At 35.9% G+C, this 27,592-nt stretch overlaps 1 protein-coding gene and 1 non-coding gene across 4 annotated transcripts in view; both read right to left on the bottom strand.

The window, feature by feature from the left end:
• The window catches only part of LOC116549981 (B-cell receptor-associated protein 29), a 50,367-nt gene that overhangs the window by 20,293 nt on the left and 2,482 nt on the right, over positions 1-27,592 (bottom strand). For all 3 annotated transcript variants that reach the window (XM_032275712.1, XM_032275711.1, XM_032275713.1), the window contains exons 3-6: positions 25,756-25,856; positions 16,207-16,357; positions 14,606-14,741; positions 10,519-10,627 (exon numbers count right to left, since the gene is read on the bottom strand). In XM_032275712.1, the coding sequence (XP_032131603.1) occupies positions 10,519-10,627; positions 14,606-14,741; positions 16,207-16,357; positions 25,756-25,856 (497 nt within the window). The remainder of the gene's footprint in view (positions 1-10,518; positions 10,628-14,605; positions 14,742-16,206; positions 16,358-25,755; positions 25,857-27,592) is intronic.
• LOC116550488 lies at positions 7,221-7,363 on the bottom strand. The gene has a single exon (XR_004268448.1). It is a non-coding gene; the product is annotated as a small nucleolar RNA U109 (small nucleolar RNA).

Raw genomic sequence — 27,592 nt, forward strand, 5'->3', positions numbered from 1 at the left:
CATGTGCAGAAAGCAGAAACTGGACCCCTTCCTGACACCTTACACTAAAATTAACTCCAGATGGATTAAAGACTTAAACATAAGACCTAATACCATAAAAACCCTAGAAGAAAATCTAGGCAAAACCATTCAGGACACAGATGTAGGCAAGGACTTCATGACCAAAACACCAAAAGCATTGACAACAAAAGCCAAAATAGACAAATGGGACCTAAACAAATTCCACAGCTTCTGCACAGCAAAAGAAACAGTCTTTAGAGTGAATTGACAACCAACAGAATGGGAAAAATTTTTGCAGTTTACCCATCGGACAAAGGGCTGATATCCAGAATTTACAAAGAACTAAAACAGATTTACAAGAAAAAAACTAACAAGCCCATTCAAAAGTGGGCAAAGGATATGAACAGACACTTTACAAAAGAAGACATACACGAGGCCAACAAACATGAAAAAATGCTCATCATCACTGGTCATCAGAGAAATGCAAATCAAAACAACATTGAGATACCATCTCACGCCAGTTAGAATGGTGATCATTAAAAAATCTGGAGACAACAGATGCTGGAGAGGATGTGGAGAAATAGGAACACTTTTACACTGTTGGTGGGAGTGTAAATTAGTTCAACCATTGTGGAAGACAGTGTGGCGATTCCTCAAGGACCTAGAAATAGAAATTCCATTTGACCCAGCAATCCCATTACTGGGTATATATCCAAAGGAGTATAAATCATTCTACTATAAGGACATGTGCATACGAATGTTCATTGCAGCACTGTTTACAATTGCAAAGACCTGGAACCAACCCAAATGCCCATTGACAATAGACTGGATAGGGAAAATGTGGCACATATACACCATGGAATATTATGCAGCCATCAAAAACGATGAGTTTGGGTCCTTTGTAGGAACATGGATGAACCTGGAAATCATCATTCTCAGCAAACTGACAGAAGAGCAGAAGATCAAACACCACATGTTCTCACTCATAGGCGGGTGTTGAACAATGAGAATACATGGACACAGGGAGGGGAGCACTACACACTGGGGTCAGTTGGGGGGAAATAGGGGAGGGATGGTGGGGGGTGGGGAGCTGGGGAGAGATAGCAAGGGGAGAAATGCAGATGTAGGTGATAGGGAGGAAGGCAGCAAATCACACTGCCACGTGTGTACCTATGCAACAGTTTGGCATGTTCTTCACATGTACCCCCAAACCTAAAATGTAATAAAATAAATAAATTGGGAAAAAAAAAGAGTGTGATACACTGGAGCTATTCAGCAGTTAATCCTCACATGTACTATTCCGTTGCCAATGATCACTTATTGGACTGTTAATCTACAGTAATGCTTCCAAGATACTTGGAAAGTAGACAAACAAACTTCTGTTCCATAAGGACATAAATTGTGGTTCAATTATATTATCATTTTTTGGTACATGCCTATATTGTCAGGTATGTGCAGGTAAAGGTTTACGTTTTATTCATTACTCCAATCAACACCTCATCTCTTTTAACCTCACATCCACCTGTTGATAAAGTTTGCTGATTTACTTCCTTTGCAGCCCTACAATCCATCCATTCCACTTCAGCTCTGTGACCACTATTCTCATTTCTAGATTAGATTATTAAGTGGATTTCTCACGTAGTTGCCCAGCCACTTTAATTCATTGTCCATACTACTGTCAAAGTGATTGCTCTCAGGACTAAAAGCTCTCTAAGAGCGCCCTGAAATGTTAATATACAAACATGGCACATGAGGCCCTTCAGGATGGCTTCTAGGCCTACTGATCAACTCTATCCACTGTTTCCATCTTATTTTATGCTCCAGTTGCTGGTACTACAAGTGAGCTCCTCGTAGTACCTCAAAAATGCCTCTAGTTACATGCTGCTCTTTCTTGTTATAACATCTTGTTTATCTCCTTCCATTTCATCTGGCTAATTAATATCATCCTTTAAAATGTCAAGAAAGTGTCCTTGAGCTCCAGTGTTGGCTTCTACTACAACTCAAGCTTCACCACAGCTTGTATTGAACTTATGCCTTTACTATATTGTGGACTAGTCAAGAAACAGAGCTGTGTCTTATCTGTCTGTCTGAGTACCCAGCATATTGCCTAGTATTGGTAAATGACTAAAATATGCTCCTTGAAGTAATGAAAGAACGAATAAATGAAAAGTGTAAGCTTTAAGCATTTAAAAAATTCACTTGTGTGTCAACAGTTCACTTGGAAATGATAAATGTCAGATGAACAATACAAAGTGTTAACTTTAGTCACTTGATGGGAATCTTGGTTGAAACAAGATAAAAACACCTTCAATCAAAAACCAAAATACTCAGGATAGCTGAAACAAGGCAAACAGACCATTTTGATGAAAATATACTCATGTTACAAATATCTCACACTATTTCAGTATCAAAAACAAAATATAAATAAAAAGTACCACAGAATCTAGCTCAATTAAAACAAAAAACAACCCTAAACACTGATTCTAAGAATGGGGCAGGAAATGTGCAAGATAAGCCTGGAGTATCTTGTAACACCAACAAGAAAGTGCTCCAAAAATGAAAAAAACAAAAACAACCAAAAATGGAAATGTGTCAAAGGGACACAGGAGCCAAATGAAAGAGCTCCCAACGACAAAACCTAGACAGCCTGAACAATAAATTAGTATTAAATTATAACCCAAATTATAAAACAAATATCCATGAGTCCATACTGACATAAACAAATGGTATAGAATAGACAAATCTGTACAGAAGAATTCCAAATAATTTACAAAGATACTCTACTTTCAAGGAGGTTGAGCATAACTTTCCATCTTTTTTTTTCTTTTTTTAGCACATTCATCTGCACACTGATCCCCATTCGAAGTATGGGCTGTGAATAGTGACTTCCTTCCAAAGATTACAGCATGGAAAAAAAGGAAAAGAGTAATTTTACAGTTCAGAAACTAGACAAGCACTATTTTAGTCAGGTGATCAAGGTCAACATCAAAAGTGATAAATCATGTAATAATATGTACACTTGATACAATGTGATGAAAATTGGCACATAGCCTCTGTGACTTTCAAAACCTATACAAAAGTAGAAAACATGGAATCCAGGAAAGAAGGTATTAATACAGGAAAGAGGCAAAGGGAATCCTCATAATGATGATGAGTACATAGCTGTAATAATACGATATAGTAAAAGTTATAATATATTTAAGTTGAAAGGATATATTTAAATATATTTAATAGCATTTAAATAATATATTTAAATTAAATGGAAAGGATGGTTGGGGGATGGGAAGTATGAGGAGCTGGGAGGGAAACTGGGTGAGATAAGAGATCTAAGTCCTTGTCTTCCCTATAACAAAGTTAAAGATAATGTCCCATACTGAAAGATCAAAAAAAAAAAAAAAAAAAAAAGCTACCTAAACACTGCATTTAGAAACCTGGAGGCACATATCAGGGGACATTTCTTTTTCTTTTTTGAGACAGGGTCTTACTCTGTCGCCCAGATTGGAATGCAGTGGCATGATCTCGGCTAACCACAACCTCTGCCTCCCAGGCTCAAGAGATTCTTCTGCCTCAGCTTCCCGAGTAGTAGTGATTACAGGCGCGCACCACTGCCACCCAGCTAATTTTTGTATTTTTAGTATAGACGGAGTTTTACCACATTGGCCAGGCTGGTCTCAAACTCCTGACCTGAAATGATCTAGCTGCCTTGGCCTCTCGAAGTCCTGGGATTATAGGCTTGAACCATCCCGCCCAGCCTCAGAGGACATTTCTAAAGGAGTTGAATGTAGTTGCTTCTGAGGAGAGGGCCTCAGGAGACTGCTCTTTTTCATTATAAGCCTTGTGTTACTATTTTACTTTAAAAAATATGTATATGTAAAACTTTGATAAAATGTAAAAAAAAGTAAAAGTGCTCCAGATAAACAGTCCCTTTTATAACAAAGGCTCTCAGAGCTGGGAAGACCTCTAGAGAGCTAGTCCCATTTTTTATTATAATGAAAGGAACATGCGAATTTCTTAAACCATTTCTCTTCTTCTGCGAAGTTTTATTATTCCATATCAATGGTTCTAACAAATGTTCTAAACAAACGGCCACACTCTAACACTAATGAGAATTGGTTCTGTTTACTGGCATACCCTCTCTTCTCCCAGTGCTCTACATAAGGGAGTTAAACATTGAAGACTAGTGGCCCCATTTCACATAACACACTTGTGTTATGAGCTAACAGATGCATAAAACCTGCCAGGTCCTGTCCTAAAGATACTAAGATTGCATGAAACATTCTTCAAATGTGAAGAATATGGTTTAATTAATTACCTAGAGAAGTTACTGTGAAAAGTTTTTTTCTCATAAAAAGCAAGTATAATTTTAAGGGTCAAAAAGCCAACAATGAAAAAAGTTCTTGATGGTTATTTTCGCTTAATTACATTATTTGGAGCTATATAATAGACATTAAAGGTTAACTAGTTCAGTCCCTCATTTTACAAAAGAGAAAACTATGGCCTAAAAAGAATCAATGACTTCACCAAGATTACCCAGTGTATCCTCAGATTTTGCAATGTAATTCATATGACTTAGCATAAGCTATATGAACAGCTTCTAATATTTAGGGTCTACTCACAAAGTAAAGTTGGACTAGAGCCAATTAATTAGATAATTCAAGCCAAAAAGCTACTGCCCCAGATTACCTGGGTATTTGGAAAAGGTTTTTTAAAAAACATTAAAAAAAATTTTTTTTACAATAAAAAGCTATCTTTTTCATTAAGCAAAAGAATTCATAGTAGAAAATAATTTAAACTCCAAGAAAAAGTCAGTTGTTGCACATGCTAAAGGAAACCACTATTAATAGTTTGGTGCATTATTTTTTCCTAATTGAAAGTGTTTTAAGACTACAGTTATCCAGTTTAATTTTTGTACCTCACATGGCAATAAACATGAACCTGCTCTAAGCTGATATTATTAGAAAAGTATTTACCATGAAGGATTTTAGTAAACATGCATATCTAGGCATGGAATAAGACAGTAGAAAAGAACACCAAGTCATTCAAAGTAATCATCTCCTTCGATCTCTTAGGGGCTCTATCAATTGACCCCTCAGCCATATAGCATAATCATTCACTGCACCTAGTGTATCAGATCAACTTCTGACAGACCAGACTACTTTTTGCTTTCCTCTTCTCACTCACAACATTAGTACCATTTTATTCATTTTTCTGCCATAAATGTCCATAAACACATTTAGAGAATTGTACTTGACTACATCTTTATCACCTGGAACATTCCTTTATTCAATATGCATTTAGCACTCTCCACTCATGTTTTTGGTAGACTAGCCCATGTTTCACACTGAGGAGGAAATGAATCGCTTTATGTACATATGTTTGGTTCACCATCTGGGCTATAAGCTCTTCTGAGAAGAAACTGTTTTCTCTTGATTTAATGTCCCTCTGTAGAGATTATAAAAGCTTTTCCCTATAGACATCGTTATATTTGCTAGTACTATGAATAATATATAAGGTATCTTTGAATTTCTGTCTTAATATCTTCTCTATAACTATTCCCCCGGTCACTGAAAGACACATAGCTTATTTTATGAGTACAGGCCTTGATAACAGGTAAGAAGCTCACAGGAAAAAGAAACATCACAACTAAATGGGAATGTAATGGAACCAAACAGGATGAAATATCACCATTACATATTAGTCCAAAAAAGTAGTTTGTACCAAGCAAAGCCTTCTTTTCTGTTTTGACAATAAGATCAACATGTGAGGATAACACAGAGATGAACTAATAAATCCTTTATTTACCTAACTAAAAGGACAGGTCATGGATTTTACTTGCTTTAAATACTTAAAATACTATTAATTACATATTGCCTATTGGCAAATCCTCAAATAAACTATACTATTCTTTCTTAATGTGGAGGGTTTTTTTTTTTCAGTTGATACAGGAAGGGACAAAGATGTCAAAGAAGCAAAACTTCCAGACATGTAAGCAGATAAAAAAAAATATTTTTTTCTTATTTAAATCACAAAAGCTCATAAAAAGGAAAAAAAGCAAAAAAAAAAAAAAAAAATCTATGATCAAAACCAGCAAACCGTTTTTAAGCATTAACAATGTTAAAATAATTTGATATAACTGTAGGTAAAAGATAACCAAGTTCATGTCCACAAAAACTCACAACTGTAAAACATGCTTAGGGCGAACTTTGAGAATTTATTTTTAGATGAATACGTGGTTCATTTGTAAGAAACTAGAAACCCTATAGTTTCAAATTTATGTACAAAGTTTATGACTTATTCTTAACATTCAAGAGGAAGGCATTTAGTGTTCTGGGTATATAGAATAGTAATTCCCCTGTAATTTTTTATTTTGTTTTGATCTCCAATTTCTCTTGGAAAGCACTTCAACTATTTTTCACTCTCTAGTCTCTATGATAACTGGCAATAAAAGGTAAAAAAACTGAATATCTTCAAGGATATTGAAGTTGGTCTGTAAAAGGTAATTTTAGCTTTGTTCAAGGTAAGTCAAGGTGATATAAAAGCATTTATCTGTGAAGAGAGCTCAATTATCAATATTTTAAGTGGGGACTAGAAGGTTCTGTTTCCTGGTTCAAATGTACTATCTCTACTATAGGCTGCTAATACAGGTACCCATAATAGGTCTTTACACTCAGCTTCTGATTTGTTAGTATATGCTTTAAGAAATTTATTTTAAGTTTGCTTTATCCTCAAGAGGTATACTTTTTAAGGAAAGTGTTAATTATGCTCCACATTAAATGACTTTACAATGAATCAATTACTTGAAAAGTTCTTTTAAAAATTGCTGAGGCCCAGGCACAGCAGTTCATGCATGTAATCCCAGCATTACTGGAGGGCTGAGGAGGAAGGGGTTGAAACCAGAAGTTCGAGACCAGACTAAGTAGCAAAGCAAGATCCTGTCTCTACAAAAAATAAAAAAAAATAGCAGCTGGGCATGGTGGTGTACTTGTGTAGTCCCAGCTACTCAGAAGCGTGAGGCAGGAGGATCACTTGACCCAGGAGTTTGAGGTTGCAGTAGGTCATGACTGCACCACTCCATTCCATCCTGGGTGACAGTGAGACTGTCTCAAAAAAAAAAAAAAAAAAATTGCTGATGAAACAAACAAGAAACAAAGGAAAGCCTGAAACCGAGAGAAGAAAGGCATGGTCAGGAAATTTCCCCCAGTTACTGTTTTTTCTTTTCTTTTTGTAGGAGATATATGCTACTATTCAACCTTTACTATAAGATTGGCAGCCCTAAGAATTCCTTTTAATATATGGCATGTTTTTAATATCTATATGTATTGCTGCTCCCAAAAGAATGAAGAACAGACATTTCCACATACAGCTCAATCACTTTTTAAACCATATTTACTTTTATCATTGCTTGGATGTATGTAGTGACTGAATGGTACATATTTCTAGCTATAAGAATAAAGGAAGGTAGGCTAGGCGCAAGGCGGGCGGATAATCCAGGGTTGAGAGTTCGAGACCAGCCTGCCCAACATGGAGAAACCCTGTCTTTGCTAAAAATACAACATTAGCTGGGCATGGGGGCTCATGCCTGTAATCCCAGCTACTTGAGAGGCTGAGGCAGGAGAATCGCTTGAACCTGGAAGGTAGAGGTTGCAGTGAGCTGAGATCGCACCATTGCACTCCAACCTGGGCAAAAAGAGTGAAACTCCATCTCAGAAAAAAAAAAAAAAAAAAAAAAAAGAGAATACAGAAAGGTATTTATTTATGAAAATAAGTAGTTTTCTTGGAAGAGACCTTTAAAGTCAATCTCCTTGGACATCAGAAGGTTTCTCAATGAAATATTTCTCTTATGAGAGCTTATGAACTTTGTAAATTCTTCAAAGCTTAGGTACTAATTTTTCATGGCAGTGCCCTTTTCCAATTACTCCATACATTGAGACATCAGAGTTACTGTTAAATGGGTCATTAAAATGACAGATCACGTCCTTACAACTGACTAAGTCCTGAGTGTAAATTAGGTGCTTTGGGATATGCACACTCTCTTTTGAATTGCTAAGGTGATATTACTGCACTGAAGCACCAGTAATAAGTTTACAAACTCTAGTCAAAATAGGAGTTTGGAGGTTAAAAACTGAGGGTGTTTGCCAGTATTGACAGAGTGTTCTTAGTAGCTGCCTTCAGAATGCCACATTTCTAATTTGGGGCTAACTAGCTTAAATAAATGTTGGTATCTATGTTTTGTTTCCACTAAAACACTTGAGAGAAAATGTTTCACTTAAATTTAAGTAACACCAAGGATAAGAAAATTCACATGGAAAACACCCTATTTTCCTCTTAAAAAAAAAAAAACCCTACTTTGCTTTTTACTCTATTTTCAAATATAAGAGATCCTTCTAAATCTTTCTTAAATACTGTCACCTAACACCCTCAAAATTTAGAAATCCATGAATATTTTTGAGTGGTACTGTACACAAAGCATTGTACTACTCTATTCATCCAAATCATGTGCTATTAATTGATATAATTTCTTAGTTCTTATCTTGCTGAATTTGACTGGTTTAGGTCAACAGAACATGACCAAGGAAATACCTACTTTAGAAATGCAACTTTGATCTTCTCAAGGTCATTATAAATGTTATTTTTTAAAAAAACCTTTGGGTAAATAAAATGTGTTCATAAAATATTATACATCTTGCAGGAACCAAATAGGACACACTCAAACAGGTAAAATCTGCCTTTACCTCAACACAAATTCACTTTGAAATTAGTTCTGCAGTCTACACTTCAAACACAGAAGCTGGTTTCACTTGTTATCAGATTATAAACACAATGCTTACATTGTCAAAGAACTCATTTTCTCTAAAATCTGATTTTGTCCTTTAAAGAAATGCTCATGTATTGAGTTTAGTCTTATGCCATATTTAAAGAGTTAAAGCTCAAAATATCTCAGAGCCGGAAGTTTTGAAAGGCCAAAGGTGAAACTAAAGTGGAAATGTAGCACACATCCACTCCTGTCTATCTTTTATTTTTGTGCACCCTGCTTATAACATAAGAAAAGAGATTCTTGGTGGATACAGAAAAAAGAAAATAGTATTTTTGTGTTTTGGAAACAGATCATTTCATTCTTCAAAAGAATTAGCAGCAATATTTTATGTGGGTTAAAAAAGAACACCAGTTTCTCTTTTGAAATGTCAGTTGTAAATGGTAGGTAACTACTAAATTCGTTTTCATACAAACACTTAAATTTTTTGATCAAGTTCTAAATCTTTTGGAATTACAAAAAGGCAACAGTACCAACTAGAAGATTCTTGAATTTTGGGCTATACTATGCCAACCATATAATATACTACTTTGTCTAGAAGGGTAATTTATTTTTTAACTTACTGCTTCTGAATTATCTTCTTTTTTTCACTTGAAATGATAAGTAGGAAAGTGACTAAAGAGTCTTGTATCACATAAATATTCTCCTGCAGATTTTTGTTCTGTTAGCTTTTATCTTTATGCTTCCCATCTCAAATTCAAATATATCCTGATTGAAGTAAACCCTATCCAAACAACATACATATTCAACAACAGCAAGTTCTATTACAGGGAAACTTCTTTTATACTGAGGCCTAAACTTGAAGAAGATTTAAACTTATACATGATATGAAGTAGGTCCTTGATGCACGGAATAGTCTCCAATTTACCTCTAATTTAAAGTAGTGAGAGAGATTTGAAACTGGAGAAGGTCTCAGCATTGATCATTACCTTAACACTGACTGGCAGTGAGGTTTCTCAGTATCTGGCCAACATAAACAAACAATCCGTTGTATGCAGAAATGCTGCAAAGTTTCAAGCCACAAACTTACACTGAGTTTTTTTGAATGACACTGAATTGGGGTATTTACTTTTCTGTTCTTTGATTAGCAAACGTTTTCTTTTTTTTTGTTGTTGTTAAATGTAGAAGAAATCGCTCCCTTCAGGGAAATGGAGTTGGGGTGCTCCACTACAAGCCTACACTGCCATGTTATGTTGGAATGAGGCACTGAAATTCTTCGCTGATATCCCAGATACTGCTGCCTACTCTGTGCCTACCTGTCTCTTTTGAGGAACGCTTTCCTGACGTCTAACAGGTATGATACATTAGTGCTTGAAATAAACGGTATCTTTTCTTGTAGGAAAACTGTTCCCCTGCAATTGCTTCTCTGAAAGGAGGAACATACGATGATGGAAAAATGTGATTCATTTTATAAAAACACATTTATTAACAACTTTTTAGGAACATAGCTCTTTTGCTAAGGTAAGAACATCTGTATTTACAACACAGATCTGAAATACCTACATGTTTTTCTGTATAACAGAGCATGTTTCTCTTGGCTGACACAATGTTTTATCTTCATATTTGAACCAGAATTTATAAATAGGTCATTCTTGGTATCTTAGAAGAACATGCAGGCATTAGTTTTGTTTTAGGAAAAACAGTGAAGTGTACAGCATAAAATATCATGCTAGTCTTTTCACTTTTTCACATGTACACAAAGTTACCATCTGAAGTCTTCCTTAATTCAGTTTTCAGTTTCTCCTGGTCTTCTACTAGTTTTTTATTTTCTGCTTCCAAAACACGTTCTTCATTATTACCATGGCTTTTCAAAATCTATTGCAAAAGAGAGATATAGGAAGAAATAAGCTTAGATTGCAATAGCCATTCTTACAGAAAATGAGCTGAGTGACCTATCTAAAATTACTGGCCTATAATTTATTCCTTGTCCTTTTCAGAATTTTATAGTTTTCTACAATGTACTTTTGCTAACAGAAACTTAATATTTGGCAAACACATAAAAAAGATTTCTTTTTATTATGGCTAAAATCTCTAAAATGAAAATAAAAAGAATTTCTAGTTGCTATGACTAAAATTATGTTTTCAAAAGTATTTAGATAAATAATGTATTTCTTTGTCAATTAACTGAGAAATGTAAATCTAAGGGAAAAAAACAGTTCTGAGGATGATATTAATTAGAAAACCCTTATGTTCTGACTGCAGAGCTGTCTACTCAGCCCGTTTTTATACAGATATATTTGTAAGAGAAGAGTATATCAGAGTGGAGATGGGTAAGCGGAAAATGACAAGGCCATTTCTATAGCTGGAAAATTATAATTTTCATTGAACAGTTTCCAAATTACTTTTATTCTGTTAATCCTTTGTAATACTCTTTATATTTTAAAATTGATTCTGGCTTTAAAAATGTTAATGTCTATACCTTATCTTTTCTAGGTAAGAAAAATAAAGACCCAAATAGTAAAACGACTGATCAAAATAAAAATATCATGGAGTAAAAATTTCATAATCTGTATTGTGAACAGAAACTATAATTACCATCAGAACTAAGAAGCTGACTTAAAGAAGTGATAAAGAATTTAAATTACCAAGAAGGACAAAGTGTTTGAAAAACAGAATATGTATACTGGTGTGGGTCAGTAGACCAAATAAAGAGGTAGCAACTTTTTTTTTTTTTTAAATTAGAAACAGCATCGCACTCTGTCACCCAGGCTGGAGTACAGTGGGGCAACCCATAGCCACTTAAGCCTTGACCTCCTGGGCTTAAGTGATCCTCCCATCTCAGCCTCCTGAATAGATGAGACTGCAGGCATCTGTCACCACACCAGGATAATTAAAATGTGTGCATGTGCGTGTGTGTGTGTGTGTGTGTGTATGTGTGTGTGTGTGTGTGTGTAGTAGGGATCTTGCTATATTACCCAGGCTGGTCTTGAATTCCTGGCCTCAAGCAATCCTGCCGCCTCAGTCTCCAAAAGTGCTGAGATTACAGGCATGAGCCCTGCACCTGGCCAGTGGCAGCAACTTGATAATGACAGGTTTTATAGTCAAGTAAAAAAGGAACTCAGGAGAATTTTAAACAGACTGACATAAGAGAGGCATTTCTACTGCAGGGTGATTTATTTTCTAATGTAAGCCAATATAGTTAACAAAACTCACAAAGTTCTACTGAGCAATGACTACATTCAAATATTTTACAATGCAAGGTGCTATAAGAGATAAAAAATGTGAGAGAAACATGATCTTTACTTTCGAGTAGTAGAAAGGATGAGATGAGCATAAAAACTGTAGCACAAGACCAAATACAGTACTACTGTGCTATATAAAGAGAGATTAGGCAGCTCAGAAGGAGGAATTAAAGCTCGATTGCATATATCATATAATCCCAAGGACTATTTTTTGGAGATAGGAAGATTGAAGTACATTCTGAAACTAAAGGAGTCCCATATCTTCGCAAATTAAAAAAAAAGTTTTTTCTTTTTTCTAAAGAGCAGAAGAAAAAAAATTCTCTAACTCTTTTAATTTGTTGCCTACTTCAAGTTGAAAACAACTCCAGCTATCACTTCACTGAATTCAGTTCATAAAATCTCCAGTGATTACCCAAATTAAAAGAGAATCATTGAGTTGCAGGAATGTTTTCGCTGACTACTTGAATTTTCATGCCATTGACTTGGAAAAGTTGGATTTGTGTTAGTCTTGTAAATAAGCTTTCAGTACTGCACCTGTAAACTTGCCTAAATTTATGATGTATAGCCTGATGCTGGAGAAAGACCAAGAAGGCTGAAATCTGAAATTTAATGACTCCCAGCTACAACAATGCAAGTGTTCATTGTCTTATCTATCTTATCCCACCTTGGTAAGTTAAATCAGGGCAAAGTAAAGCTCTATTACTTGAAGTAGTAAAATTAAAAGTTAATTGGTCTTTCATAATTAATTCATTACTTTAACTACATATAAGAACTTTATAAAGGGGTCATAGGTACCACGTGGAAATTGTTTTACTAGACAGCATAGGAGTTGAGGGCACAAAATAATGGAGTTATGAATGTGGATTCTAGAGTCAAGCTGCTTGCGTTCAAATTTTAGTTCTGTCATGTATTAGCTGAATTATTTTGTGCAAGTCACTTAACCTTTCTGTGCCTCTGTTTCCTCATCTATAAAATGCAGATAATTACAATACGAAACTCATGGGGCTGTTGTGAAAATTAACAGTTAAAAACCTTACTGTGAAGCATCTGAAGCAATACCTGGCACAGTATTAACTATTATTTATAGCTAAGGAACTTTGAGGCCCATAACATAGGTGATTTGTGCTAGGTCACACATTGGAACTAGTACCTAAGTCTCTTGAATCTCAAGGTAATCCCAGTTTCCACTGGATAATATGTTTCTGATAGAGAATGAAGAGGTATGGCTGGGTGTGGTGACACATGCCTATAATCCCAGCACTTTTAGAGGCCAAGATGGGAAGACTGCTTGAGGCTAAAAGTTTGAGATCAGTCTGGGGAGAGATGGAGGGAGGGAGGTAAGGAAGGAGAGGAAAGAAAGGAAGGAAAACAAAGAAAGGAAGGAAAAAAAAAACAAAGGGGGTGTTTTCACAAGCTTATCTTTCCTTAACTAATTTTTCAAAACCAACATGAGTACCTTGAAATAGAAGTTATATTGTATTTTCTCACTTGTGGCCTTTATTGGTCACTTTATTGGTCAATTAATTATACTTTGGGCACTGACAGCTGCTTTGATGTCCAGCTCACAAACTTTCTCCCCACTGTATACTGGCTTTAACCCAGCATACCTGTACCTCCTCTGATAATCTAGAACCACTGATTGGGTCACAGCTATGCAGGAAGCAGCGAATCTGAACAGCATAGAACCAAAGGAGAGGAAAAAAAACACAAAAAAGAATAAATTTTGCAGGGTCAAGGAACTGGTAAGTTTCCTTGAATGGGTAACTGGCTCTGAAAACAATTCCAAGAGAAAAGTTGCAAAAGTATTTTGAGGAAGGAGTTTTTTTTTTTTTTTAAGTATAATTAAACTATATTAACCGAGAAAAATAATACTTTCCATTTTCTTGGCGCTAAATAATAAGAGGAAAACAACTGAAGTGGAAAAAAAGCAGTGTTCTGATGGTTACAAATCATTATTCCAAAATGATGTGTATAATTTTAAATTAAGATATGTACATGATCAGTTGTTCTACAAATACAAGGCTGTCTGCTTTCGAGTTTAGCTATCGCATATCAAAGCTTTGATGACTGTGTTTTTGTTTTTACCACTGTGAAATGAGATCAAAGAACAGAAAATAGAGGAATAACATTAAAGATGTTAAATATTATATGCAATTATGAATCTAGCATAAATGATATTTCTCTGCTTTATATAAACCAATCATTTAAAAGAAAACTAAAATCTAGGCTTAAAAATACTTTAACTGAAAAAGAAATGGAAACAGAGTTATAAAGACTTGCTTTAGATTATAAAGTAAACTAAGGGTAATGAAGGAATTAAAATTCATATTCCTAGGATACTATTTTCTTTATAAATCATAGAAAATAGGTCCAATGGTATTAATCCACTATGGAGAAAAAGAAAATCTAAATAATAGTAAAAATATTAGTGGGAACAAGCAAGTCTAAAGAATAGTAAAACTATTCTTGAAACAATTATTACATAAAATATTGTTAATTATTGTCATTTTCTGCTTATAAATTATAAAAATACCTTTTTGATGCTGAAAACAGATATATTTCTCCTTGGGAACACCAACAACATTTAATTTTTACAAAGAAAACTAAATACCCGTTTTAGTTTTTCATTTTCTTCCAAAAATTTTTTGGCAGCCTTGTTAGTATTTTCTGCTTGAGTTTTAAGTACACCTTTGTTTGACAGTTCTTTTGCCAGTTGAGTAATAAGCGTAACCAGACGTCTCAACACTCTAAGAAAAACAAACAAACAAACAAACAAACAAACAAACAAACAGAATAATGTATTAGTAGACCAATCATCAGAAACCTATTTTAAAACAGTCATTGCCAAATGACTCCCCAGGTATAGGTGTGGTGGATGTAGATGGTGGTTAGAACACATTATTATTTTTTTTGAATTCAACTCTCTTAGTAAAAGCAGGCCCATGTTTCATTCCTTTGGAATCTTTGTTAGAAAACCAGCATTTGGAATAAAGGTTCAGTGGTACTTATTTTTTTCCTGTAGAAGGCTTTAACTTAGAGGAGCAGAAACAGGAAAATTTCAGACAGTGTGGCAGAGCCAGTAAGAAAATTCTTTTTTTGGTCCAGTTCAAATTCTGCTATTTAAGGAACAGTGTATAAGGTCAACCAAGCCGAAGAACTGCTCATTCACATCTGTTTATGGGTAACTGCCATTGTTAGAAGTAGTGACTATGATCTTCAATTATGCACCCAGCAGACATTCAATTACTGAAGAACTGCTAAGTGTCAAGACACTCTGCTAGGCACCGAAGACACAGCGGAAAACAGTAGGGTCCATGTCCTCAGGGGTTTAGCTCCTATTTGGGGAAGCAAAAGTTAAAACAGTATTGAATTACAACCATGAATGACACTAGAAAATGAAATATATATATTCTTTGAGCACCTATAAGAGAAGACCTACCTACTTTGAGGGTAGTAATGGCCACAGAAGGCTCCTTTGAGAAAGAGGCTAATGGATGAATAACAGCCAGGAAATGAGGGAAGAAAAGTGTTCTGGCAAAAGGAATAGCTTGTGTAAAGACCATAAAATAGGAAAGAGTTAGGTACACTACAGAACTCAATCAATATTTGTTGCAAGATTGAATGAATGAATAAATGGTGAAGGTCAGTAAGGGTGGAATGCATTGTACACATCAGAAACACATATGAGACAAGGCTCCACAGAGAGATGGGGGCCTGATCATTCAAGGCCTTATGGGCTTGGCAAACCTACAAGCTGTTAACTACTGTTTGTTCTTTGGGTATTTTATCTGAGTTCTTTTACAAAGATGTTATTTACAAATCTACAGTAGGCTGGGTACAGTTACTTGTGCCTGTAATCTCAGTACTTTGGGATGCTGCGGTGGGAAGACCACTTGAGGCCAAGAGTTGGAGACCAGTTTGGGCAACAAAGTGAGACCCCATCTCTACAAAAAATTTAAAAATTAGCCCTACATGGTGGTGTGCACCTGTAGTCCTAGAAACTTGAGAGGCTGAAGAAGGAGGATCGCTTGAACCCGGGAGTTTAAAGTTACAGTGAGCTATGACGGCACCACTGCACTGCAGCCTCGGCAACAGAGCAAAAGGTTGTCTCTCTTAAAAAAAAATCTATAGTAAAGGTGGACAAAATGAGAAAGTGAAGCAAAATCATGTTTTTAAATTGTGCTCCTACTATTATTTTTTTTTTTTACTTACAGCCAAAAAAATAGAGAAAATCCAGAAATGTAAAGATTTCTTTGAGACCTAAAAAGTTTCATCTGTGTGTGTTCATATGCATCAGGTCTGCTGGTAGAACTCTTCTCAATGGTATGAACTGAGGAATATTTCCTTACTTCTCGCACAGCATCTATTACAGAAGAAAATAAAACATTACTTTTGGCTTTTAAGAATGTAAATTTGTTAAAAATGGAAAGCAGTTTCAGAATAACTGGCCAAACTTTTAAATAATGGACTTCAGGTAGAGGTGATGTTTTGCATTCCCTCTACAGTACCTGGGAAGTTTTCAAGCTCAAAGTAAGTGCTCTGTAAATGGACGCTAGTAGCATATTTTGAATTACTATAGCATTTTAAAAATTATTCATCTAGTACTTGCCATCATTTTATTGTTTCTCATCTCTAACTATACTGCAAACTATCACTCTTTACATTTTTTGTCTCTAGGATGATTAAAATTCAGCCCCATTATAATCAATTCCAAGAGACTATCCCATTTCTTACTATACTAGCATTTTATTACATATTATTACTTTAAATGATTGAGATTTTCAAAATATTTGGTTACACTGAAATTTCCACTGGCATAAGGTTTGTTAAAATGGGATTTGATCTATGGCAGCATACTCTCCCCTGACTGAAATGTAGTGGATGGCAGCTGCCAGTGGAAATGTTCAGATACTTGCTTCTTTGATGCATTCAGTTCTGGGAAGTCTCAGATGCAGGGGAACCACTTTTTTCCAGGGGAAAATAGATATCAGCTTATCATCATCTATATTTAGTGTATTGTTAGTCACTGGATTCTTATATGTACAAGGGAAGGCATCTGCCTTAGAAGTCTCAAAATCCATTGGAGGTATGAACAAGTTAGAATGCTCCCCTTTCATGTGACCAACCGAAGTCCTGGGTAAAAGCTATTGCCACACAAGGAGACTCCAGTTAGAAAACTGAGGCCATTTTGACTACTATTTTATATTTAGCAGCTTCACTGAGATATAATTCACATACCATAAAGATTTACCTTTTTAAAATGTGTAATTCTGTAGTTTTTAGTCTATTTGCAAAGTTGTGCAACCATTACTACTATCTAATTTCAGAACATTTTCACCACCCCACAAAGAAAATCTATATACATCCGTCACTTCCCCCAGCTCCTGGTGACCACCAATCTGCTTTCTGTCTCTATAGAACTACCTGTTCTAGACATTTCATATAAGTTGAATCATATACTATCTGGTCTTTTATGTCTGGTTTCTTTCACTTAGTAATGTTTTCAAGGTTTGTCTGCACTGTAGTATGTGTCACTACTTCATTGCTTTTATGTCTGAATAATATTCCATTGTATGAATGTGGTAACATTTGGTTTACCCATTCATTGGTTGATGGGCACTGAGCTGTTTCCAGTTTCCGGCAATTATGAATAATGCTGCTATGAACATTCATGTGCAAGTTTTTCACCAGCATATGTTTTCATTTCTCTTGGTATATACCTAAGAGATGAACTGCTGGGCCATATGGTAACTCTATGTTTAACTTCTGAGGAACTGCCAAACTGTATTCCAAAGAAGCTGTACTAATTTACATTCCCACAAGCAGTGTATGTTGGTTCTAATTTCTCCATATCCTCAGCAACACTTGTTATTATCTTTTTGATTACAGTCATCCTAGTGGGTGTGAAGTGGCATTTCTTTGTGCTTTTGATTTGCATTTCTCTGAAGGCTAATGCTGTGGAACATCTTTTCATGTGCTTGTTAATCATTTGTACATCATATTTGGAGAAATATCTATTCAGATCCCTTGCCCATTTTAAAATTGGGTAATTTGATTTCTTTGTCTCTTAAGTGTCTTCCATAGAATTTTTTTCAAACTGAGAATTTTATAATAGCTATTCATCACACATAGTTATGTTTCTGTAGTCTTTTGACATACATTACTTTTATTAAATAGGTGCCAGACCAACTGTTTAATAGAAAGTTCTCATATTCTGGCTGGGTGTGATGGGTCATGCCTGTAATGGCAGCACTTTGGGAGGCAGAAGCAGGAGGACTGATTGAGGCCAGGAATTTGAGACCAGCATGGGTAACATGATGAGGCCCTGTCTTTTTTAAATATTAAAAAATAGGCAAAAAGAAAGTTCTCACTTTCTGAATTTGTCTGATGGGAGTGTAGTCTAATTTCTTTCTCTAACTCCTATATTTTTAGAAAACCAGAAGTCAGACTTCATTGGTTCTGCCAGGCCTCAGAAAGTAAAAATAAAATAAAACAAATACTTGATTGGATTAGGTTTAACACTTTTGGCAAGAATCCCTCATAATTTATGCTGTGCAATGTTAGTTTGCCTCATACTTTTTGATGCTAAATTTGATTACTTAGTTAAAATGGTGTATCAGTAAGGGTTCTTCAGGGAAACAGAACCAATAGAGAGAGAGAGAGAGAAAGAGAGGGAGAGAGAGAGAGAGAGAGAGTGTGTGTGTTATGTGTGTGTGTGTGTGTGTGTGGCAGAGTCGGGCAGAGGGCAGAGAGAGAAAGAGAAAGAGAAAGAGAGAGAGCGAGCTTGAGATTTATTTTAACCAACTGGCTCACATGCTTGTAGAGGCTTGTTAAATTTAAAATCTGCAGGGTAGACTGGACGTCTAGAGATTCAGGGAAGAAATATAGTTTGAGTCCAAAGACAATCTGCTGGCAAAATTCCTTTTTGCTCAGAGGAGGTCAGTCTTTGTTCTAGTAAGGCTTTCAACTGATTAGATAAAGCACACTCACATTTTGGAGGACATGATTAGCTTTACTCGAAGTCCACTTATGTAAATGTTAATTTTATCCTAAAAACACCTTAACAGCAATGTCCAGGATAATGTTTGACCAAACATCTGGGCACTGTGGCACAGCCAAGTTGACACACAAAATTAGCCATCACAGATCATGACTACCTGATTTCTCCGTTTTAAAGCTCTGCTTTTACCTTTGCAATTAGCAAGATACCTGTTTTTATTTTCTCCTTTACTGCTGAAATCTGGTAGTGTCAATCTCCCAATTTTGTTATTAGTAAAGATTTTTTGGCTGTTATATGAGTTCTTTGCATGTTTGCACAAATTTTAGAAGCAACTGATCCACTGCTACAAAAATGCCTGTTGGGTTTCTGACTGGGACTGTGTCAAGTCTGTAGATCAGTTCTGTAAGAACAGTCTTTCCAAATGATGAAAACACCTCCATTATTTTGATCTTCTTTAATTTCTTTCAGCAATGTTTTTGTAGTTTTTTTGTATATAGCTGTTGTGCCTCTTTATAATGTTTATTTCTAAGGTTTTTAGGCTTCTTGGTGTATTCAGAAAAGATTTTAAATTTTAAAAAAATTTCATTTGCCTATTGTTTACTGCTTATAGTAAAGAAATACAATTACTGACCGACCTGTATTTTGTGAACCCACTATATTAATTTCTTTGTTATAATAGCTTTTTTGTAGATAATTCGGGATCCTTTCTTTATTTTTATTTTTTTCTGGGACAGGGTTTCCCTTCGTCACTCAGGCTGGAGTACAGTAGTGTCATCACAGCTCACTGCAGCCTCAGCCTCTTGGGATCAAGTGACCCTCCCATCTCAGCCTCCTGAGTAGCTGGGACTACAAGTGTGAGCCACCACGCCTCGCTAATTTTTGTACTTTCTGGTAGAGACAAGGTTTTGCCATGTTGCCCACGCTGGTCTCAAACTCCTGCGCTTAAGCAATCTGCCTGCCTCAGCCTCACAAAGTGGTAGGATTACAGGAGTGAGCCACCATGCCAGGCCAGGATTTTCTGTATAAATAATCATGCCATTTGCAAATAAGAATGTTATACTTCTTTCTTTGCAATCTTTTTGCCTTCTATTTATTTTCCTGACTATTATCCTGGCTAGGACATCTATTACTTAAATGAATAAACAGAGCATGAATATCCTTGCCTTGTTTCCAATCTTAAGGGAGAAGCCTTCGATATTTAAGTATGATGCTAGCTTGAGGTTTTTTGTAGATCTTCATCAGAATGAGAAAGTTTCCTTCTAAATCCTAACCTACTAATCTTTTTAAAGAAACTGAGTGAATATTATTTTTTTCACTGTCAGTATTCATTGAGTAGATATTATTAAGGTGGAAACTGAAATCACTGATTTTTAAATCTTCTTTTTGAAAAGTAAGCATTCAAACCTATGAATTTTCCTTTAAGCAGTGCTTTAATGGCATCTTACAAATTTTGATATATTGTATTTTCATTATTGTTCAGTTAAAATATTTTCTAATTTCCTTTGTGAGTTCTTTGATCCAAGGATTACTAACAAGTCTTCTTTAATTTTCAAACATGTATGGGTTTTCCAGGTGTCTGTTACTGATTCCTATTTTACATACTCTGTAGGGGCTGGGCACAGTGGCTCTCATATGTAATCCCAGCATTTTGGGATGGGGGAGGATCACTTGAGGCCAAGAGTTTGAAACCAGCCTGGGCAGCAAAGCAAAAAGTTTGTCTCTATTAGACAGCAAAAACAAAACCCACATACTCTATGTGATTCCAATCCTTGGTAGGATTTCAATCCTTTGTATTTATTGAGACTTGCTTTATGAACCAGAGTATAATGTATCTTGGTGAACAGAGTTTAGTATAATCATGTATCCTTGCAAAGATTATGTATTGCAGGGGTCCTCAACCCCTGGAGTCAAACACCAGTACTGCTCCATGGCCTGTTAGGAACCGGGCTGCACAGCAGGAGGTGGATGACAGGCCAGTGAGCTAAGCTTCATCCGTATTTACAGCCACTCCTTATTGCTCACATCTGATAGCCTGAGCTATCAGATCAGTGGTGGCCTTAGATTCTGATAAGAGGGTGAGACCTATTGTGAACTGCACATGTGAGAGATCTAGGTTGCATGCTCTTTATGATAATCTAATTCCTGATGATCTGCCACTGTCTCCCAACATCCCCAGATGAGAATGTCCAGTTGCAGGAAAACAACCTCAGGGCTCCCACTGATTCTACAATACAATGAGTTGCATAATTACTTCATTATATATTACAAAGTAATAATATTAGAAATAAAGTACACAATAAACATAATATGCTCGAATCATCCCGAAACCATCCCCTGGCTCCTGCCTGTGAAAAACTGTCTTCCATGAAACTGGCCCCTGGTGCCAAAAACGCTGGGGGCTGCTGATGTACAGTTTATAGCTGTTTAGAGAGGCTTGATTTTTATACATTTTTAGGGTTAAGTCTGTTTTTTGCTTTAGGTCTTAGTTACAGTAAATTCCTAATTCCTGGGATATAGTCTCTATTCCTAAGAAGTAGTCCTTCTGCAATTTTAGTGGCAAGGTTCAAGGTCTTTACCAAGCCTCTCTAACTTGATGAAGCTCATACTCCAAACTCTGTCTCTCCTTGACAGCCAGCGGCCAAAATTTCTTCTCAGCCTTGCGGCTTTCAGCTGGCTGTTACTTCTCCGTTGAGCTCCCTGGAATCTTTCCTACACATCGATGGTTCCAGAGTCAACCAAGAATTTGAGGTGAGTTTATATGTAGATTTTGGGGTTCCCTTTCTGTGTTCTCTCCTTTCTTAGACATCCCTCTTATTTTCTAATCTCTCTGACCTCTGACCCCTTAAGTCAGTAAGAGTGGCTTTTTGTTTTGAGTTCTATATAGCTGCCTATGCCACATGACTAGAAAGTAGTTGGAAGAAAGGCTATATAAATGTGATCTCACCCAGTGTGATTTCCTTCTTTTAAGGGTTGACTTCCCTGTAGTTTCTGCCTGTTTTTGGTTACTCTACCAGGGCTTCAAATACATTTTTTCATATTTTATCAAGGGTTTATAATTGTTAACACAGGAAGAATAGTATAATACAACTTGTTTTGCCATGACCAAAGTCATAATCCAATGTCTTTGAAAAAAAATAGGTTTTAATTTACTGAGGCAAAATTCATATAACATAAAACCACTTTAAAGTGAACAATTCAGTCTTGCTTAGTATATTCACAATGCTATGCAACTATACCACCTCAATCTAGTTCCACATTTCCATAATCTAAAATAAAACCCATATAAATTACTTCAAAATTTAAAAATTCTTAATTTTTGACTTTATATTTGTATGCCATATCTATTCATGAAAGTCTTAGTTTCTAATACTATGAACATACTCATTTGCTTGATGCTGCAATATATATAAAACAGCTTTTATGAAGCTCCTGGAAGAGGCTTTAACTCGGATGCGCCCTCCACCAGGAACCAGTGGGCCGAGGTGGTCAGATTGCTTTGAGCTCAGGACCAGCCTGGGCAACATGACAAAACTCTATCTTTACAAAAAATAAATAAAAAAAAAATAGCCAGGGGTTAGTGGCTCTCTCCTGTAGTCCCAGCTACTTGGGAGGCTGAGGCTGGAGAATTACTTGAGCCCAGGAAGCAGAGGTTGCAGTGAGCCAAGATAGCGCCACTGCATTCCAGCCTGGGTGACAGAGTGAAATCCCATCTCAAAAAAAAAAAAAAAAAAAAAAAAAAAAAAAAAAAAAAAAAAAAAAAAAAAGAAATGAAAAAATACAAATAAAAAGAAAATGTATACAAAAAAGTTACCTTATTTAGAGATACAACTAAGAAAAAGGAAATAAATCTCAAAGTAAAATATAAATTAAGCACGAGTAATCCACTGGTTTTGCATTATTTATGTCATTGTTGTGATTGGAACATCAGGCTATGCACTTTACATATGTTACTGCATTTAAATCTTAAAACACCAAAGTAAGTGTCATTACTCCATTTTGGATGGAGACCTAGAGGATAAGTACCTGTCTGCTGGCCTTAACTATCCATGATGTCCTTGTTCCCTGTTTGCCCAAAGATGCAGGCTTCAGCCAGCAGTCATCATTCTGCCTTGTGACTCTCCTGGTTATAGGAGATGAGGAGTGAATACCTGATGCCAGCTGGTCCAACTTTTTTTCTTTGATTTGGAATTGGGTTTCAGAGATGGTGAATTAATCCTTGCATATGTCTGGAATGGTAACACCTGGCAGTTGTGTGGTACTTATTTTCTGCCTTGGAGATATAGTATCAGAGTTCATAATAAAAGAAGAATGAAGTACATATATAGGGAAAATGTATGGACAAGAAAAGGACACTTCAGTTCCAAGTACTAAGCCCTCCCTAGAGTTTGGCTTCCCTGGGCCACTCTGCAACAACCCTGTATTTTATTAAAAATTTTCCTTGTTTGGTCAAGTGAGTTCAAGTTTTTTTGAGATGAAGCTTGCTCTTGTTGCCCAGGCTGGAGTGCAATGACACTGCGATCTCGGCTCACTGCAACCTCTGCCTCTTGGGTTCAAACAATTTTCCTGCCTCAGTTTCCCAAGTAGCTGGAATTACAGGCACGCAACCCCACACCCAGCTAATTTTTGTATTTTTAGTAAAAATGGGGTTTTACCACGTTGGCCAGGCTGGTCTTGAATTCCTGACCTCAGGTGATCCACCCACCTCAGCCTCCCAAAGTGCTGGGATTACAGATGCGAGCCACCACGCCTGGCCAAGTTGATTTCTAATGTAACCAAAAGAACCTATACTACAGCTCCCCTCCCTAACATGATAAGCGAAAGTTTTATGTCGAAATTTTTGTGATAATTTTAGAGTTAGAAGATCACAATACTCTTGCAGAAGCTGCGGAGAGTATTTCCATCTCTCCCTTCATTTCACAAGATAAATAAATCAAACCCAGAGAAATAAAAGCCATTTTCAAAGGCCACTTAGTTAGCTGGTGGCAAAACTGGAACCAGTTTTCCTTATTGTTCTTTACTGATTTATTGTGACTAATTATATGGCCAGATTCAATCCATAACATTAATAATGCACCATGAAACAAATACTTACATTTTGAAAAGAGGCACAAACCATTCACACCCAGATACAATTAGCTTTCTGTTTTTGACAACACCATTCCTTCTCAAACCAGATGTTCTTAGTTTTATACAGAGGATTCTACTTGCGAGGTTGGTGGTTTGGAACATGGAAGACATTTTCTCACAAAACAGTATCAAAGGTGGCGATTAGGTTCCCAAGCTCGCCTCTCTAAACCCTATTTAGAGAGGAAATTCTGAGGGAAAACACACTCTGTGCAAGAAGGGGCATTTCAAGAAGTAGCTGGGTAATCTTAGACAAGTCACTTAATCTCTCTAAGCTCAGTAACAACAACTAGAAAAACATGGCGATTATTTAGACTCATGGAACTTCTGGTTTGACAAGAACCTAAAGGTCTACTTTTAATTTCTAAAATACTGTTATGAAAATTTAAAACGTGCTGAAAAACGAGTACAACAAACATCTATAATCCCAACACCTAGATTCAGCAACTGTTAACAATTTGCCATATTTGCTTTATTTGTCTTTTTAAAAACCATGTGAAAGTTAAGTTGAAAACCTGACACTTGACTCTTTAAATATTTCAGCATGCATGTCCTAAGACTAAGGGCATATTCTTACATAAAAAGTGTTAGTAAACTTTTTCAGTAAAGAGGCAGACATTAAATGTTTCAGTCCATACAGTTGCAACTACTCAACTATGTATTTGTGGATGGAAACAGGCATAGATATTATGCAAACAAATGAGCATGGTCATTTTCCAATAAAACTTTATTTATAAAAATAGACATTTGGCCCTCAGGATATATAGGTTGCTGACCCCTGCTATGTAACAATACTGTTATCACAACTAAAGTTAACAAAAATTCCCTAATATTATACAATTATTCCATATTCAAATTTTTGTAGCAGTCCCCAAATCTATGTTGCGGGGTTTTTTTTTTTTTTTTTTTTTAAGAAAGGGTCTTACTGTTGCTTAGGCTGGAGTGCAATAGCTCACTGCAACCTTGAACTTCTGGGCTCAAACAATCCTCCAGTCTCTCAGCCTCCCGAGTTGCTGGGACTACAGGTGCAAACCACCACACCTGGCTAATTTTTACACTTTTTGTAAAGATAAGGTTTCACTATGTTGCCCAGGCTGGTCTCAAACTCCTGGACTCAAGCGATCCTCCCGCCTTGGCCTCCCAAAGTGCTAGGATTATAGGCATGAGCCACTGCACCCAGCTATGTTTTTTTTTTTTTTTAACCCAGTCAAAATTCACACCATGAATCTAAGACTCCTTTGGAGAGCCTAATGATTCTATTCTTTTGTTTGCCTTTCTAACAGCTAAGCTCTTGGGTGCTTGGGCCTTAACAATAACAAAGGAGAGACAACACCATGAGAAATAATGTCTGGTAACTCTGAACAGCAGGCTTCGCATTAATGTACTGCATTTAAATCTTAAAATAACCTAAAAGAGGTAAAAAATGATTGCACCCTGTTGAAACTTAAGCTTGAACATATGGAATGGTAGTATCTATCAATTGTGTATCAATATATCAGTATCCACTCTATGTACTACCAATATACTATACAAAGTCAAATGTGCACCAATTGCAACATCAACTCTATTAATTAAAAACCAAGAAATTCATTAAAAAAAAGAGTTATACTTATTCAAACAAGGGATCTAGTACTTACCTAGAAATAGAACAATCAATAGGATGATAATGGTAAGGAAAGCCTTGTTCCAAAAAGTTGCAATTTTACCCCAGACATTAAATGAAAAAATCTTCTGCCATCTGTAAAGCAATAAAATTACGTTAGGTATTAAAAAAGCAAAATAAAGTTTTGAAATACTTTCTAAATACTGAAGTAACATTTTGGTAATTGTGTAGCAAGTGAAAAGAATTACAGAAATTTAATTTTAAAATTTATTAATTCTGACATGACATAGAATACCTCATGAATTAAAAAACAACTCTTTCAAATTTAATAATAACCTAATATTTAATTATACTCTGTCTGGTGGCTTAAATATTCTAAAAGTAAACATACATGAACAAAACCTTAAAACAGAATTCTGGCAGTAGTAAAATGTTATATTGTTGATAGAAGCTATTACTCTGTATCTTTTTCATGGTCAGAGCAATGACCTAGAAATAATGAAGATACATTGTTCTAACAATTGGCAACATTTCAGGAGTGGGGTCTAACTCTGCACATTGATTTTTATACAGCACGCTTTTTTTTTTTTTTTTTTTGAGACTGGGCCCCCTCTGTCGCCTAGGCTGGAGTGCAGTGGCACGATTTAAGCTCACTGCAACCTCCGCTTCCCGGCTTCAAGCGATTCTCCTGCCTCAGCCTCCTGAGTAGCTGGGACTATAGGCATGTGCCACCACTCCCGGCTAATTTTTGTATTTGTATTTTTAGTAGATACAGGATTTCAGGATGGCCTTGAACTCCTGACCTCATGATCCACCCACCTCTGCCTCCCAAAGTGCTGGGATTATAGGCATGAGTCACTGCACCTGGCCTACACAGTACACTTTTAACATATACTCCAAGTAAAAGTTTCTCTACTTTAACCATGAGGGAGTTAAAAAAATTACCCAGTAATTATATACAAAAATTGAAAAAAATCTTAAATATGTAGTTTGATAACATTCACACACATGACACACATATATAAAACCATGTAATTACTACAGGTATAAGATGTAAACATAGAGGATATGAGATGGGGAAATAAACAGCCTAGATAGATTGAACAGTACAAGCAAAGACAGTGGTAAGAAAGTATGGGTTGTAATGGCAGAGTAACAATCCATCACACAAAAGGAAAGGTAACAGACTTTGTACAAGGGCAATTTAAATGAGTAAAATTTTAGTAAAAGGAGACAAAAAAAATGTAATAAGCACTTAAATACACTTCATGAGCTACAGCTTGAAAAAAAAGTTTCACTTTAAGATTAGGACAAATTATTAACTAATAAACTTTGAAAACAACTTTAACTACTTGACATTGGTGAGGAGTGGGAGATTCATACAGATGTACTGGTTCCTTTTGTGTCTGCTTCCAATTCCAAGCTTTTTATATAGACAACATATAAATTATACAATATAAAACTTTTATATTATTAAGAGAACATAAGTGGTAATATCTTCATCTACGTCCAAATGTACATTTACTTATTTCTTCAAGGTTTAGTGTAGTGTAAAAGGGCACATAAGAGACCTCCCGTTGGGAACAACTTAAAGTGCTCCATAGGGAGCACCTTATCATAGCTAATATATATTGTGTTCTCACTATATTATGGTTCTAAGTACTTTTGCATGTTTTCTCTCATTTAATTACAACAACTACCATATGAAGTAGACACTAGTACTACCTCCATTTTACAGATTGGGAAACAGATCAGAGAAGATCAAGAGCATGCCCAGGGTTAGTAACATACAGTTATAGGTGACCTGATTTCTGAGCATGTGCTTTCAACCATTGGGTTATGTAAGAGAAGAACAGAGACTAAATGATGAA

Source organism: Sapajus apella, unplaced genomic scaffold (genome assembly GCF_009761245.1).
Source record: "Sapajus apella isolate SASKATOON/1434 unplaced genomic scaffold, GSC_monkey_1.0 scaffold7, whole genome shotgun sequence".
Classification (NCBI taxonomy): Eukaryota; Metazoa; Chordata; class Mammalia; order Primates; family Cebidae; genus Sapajus; species Sapajus apella.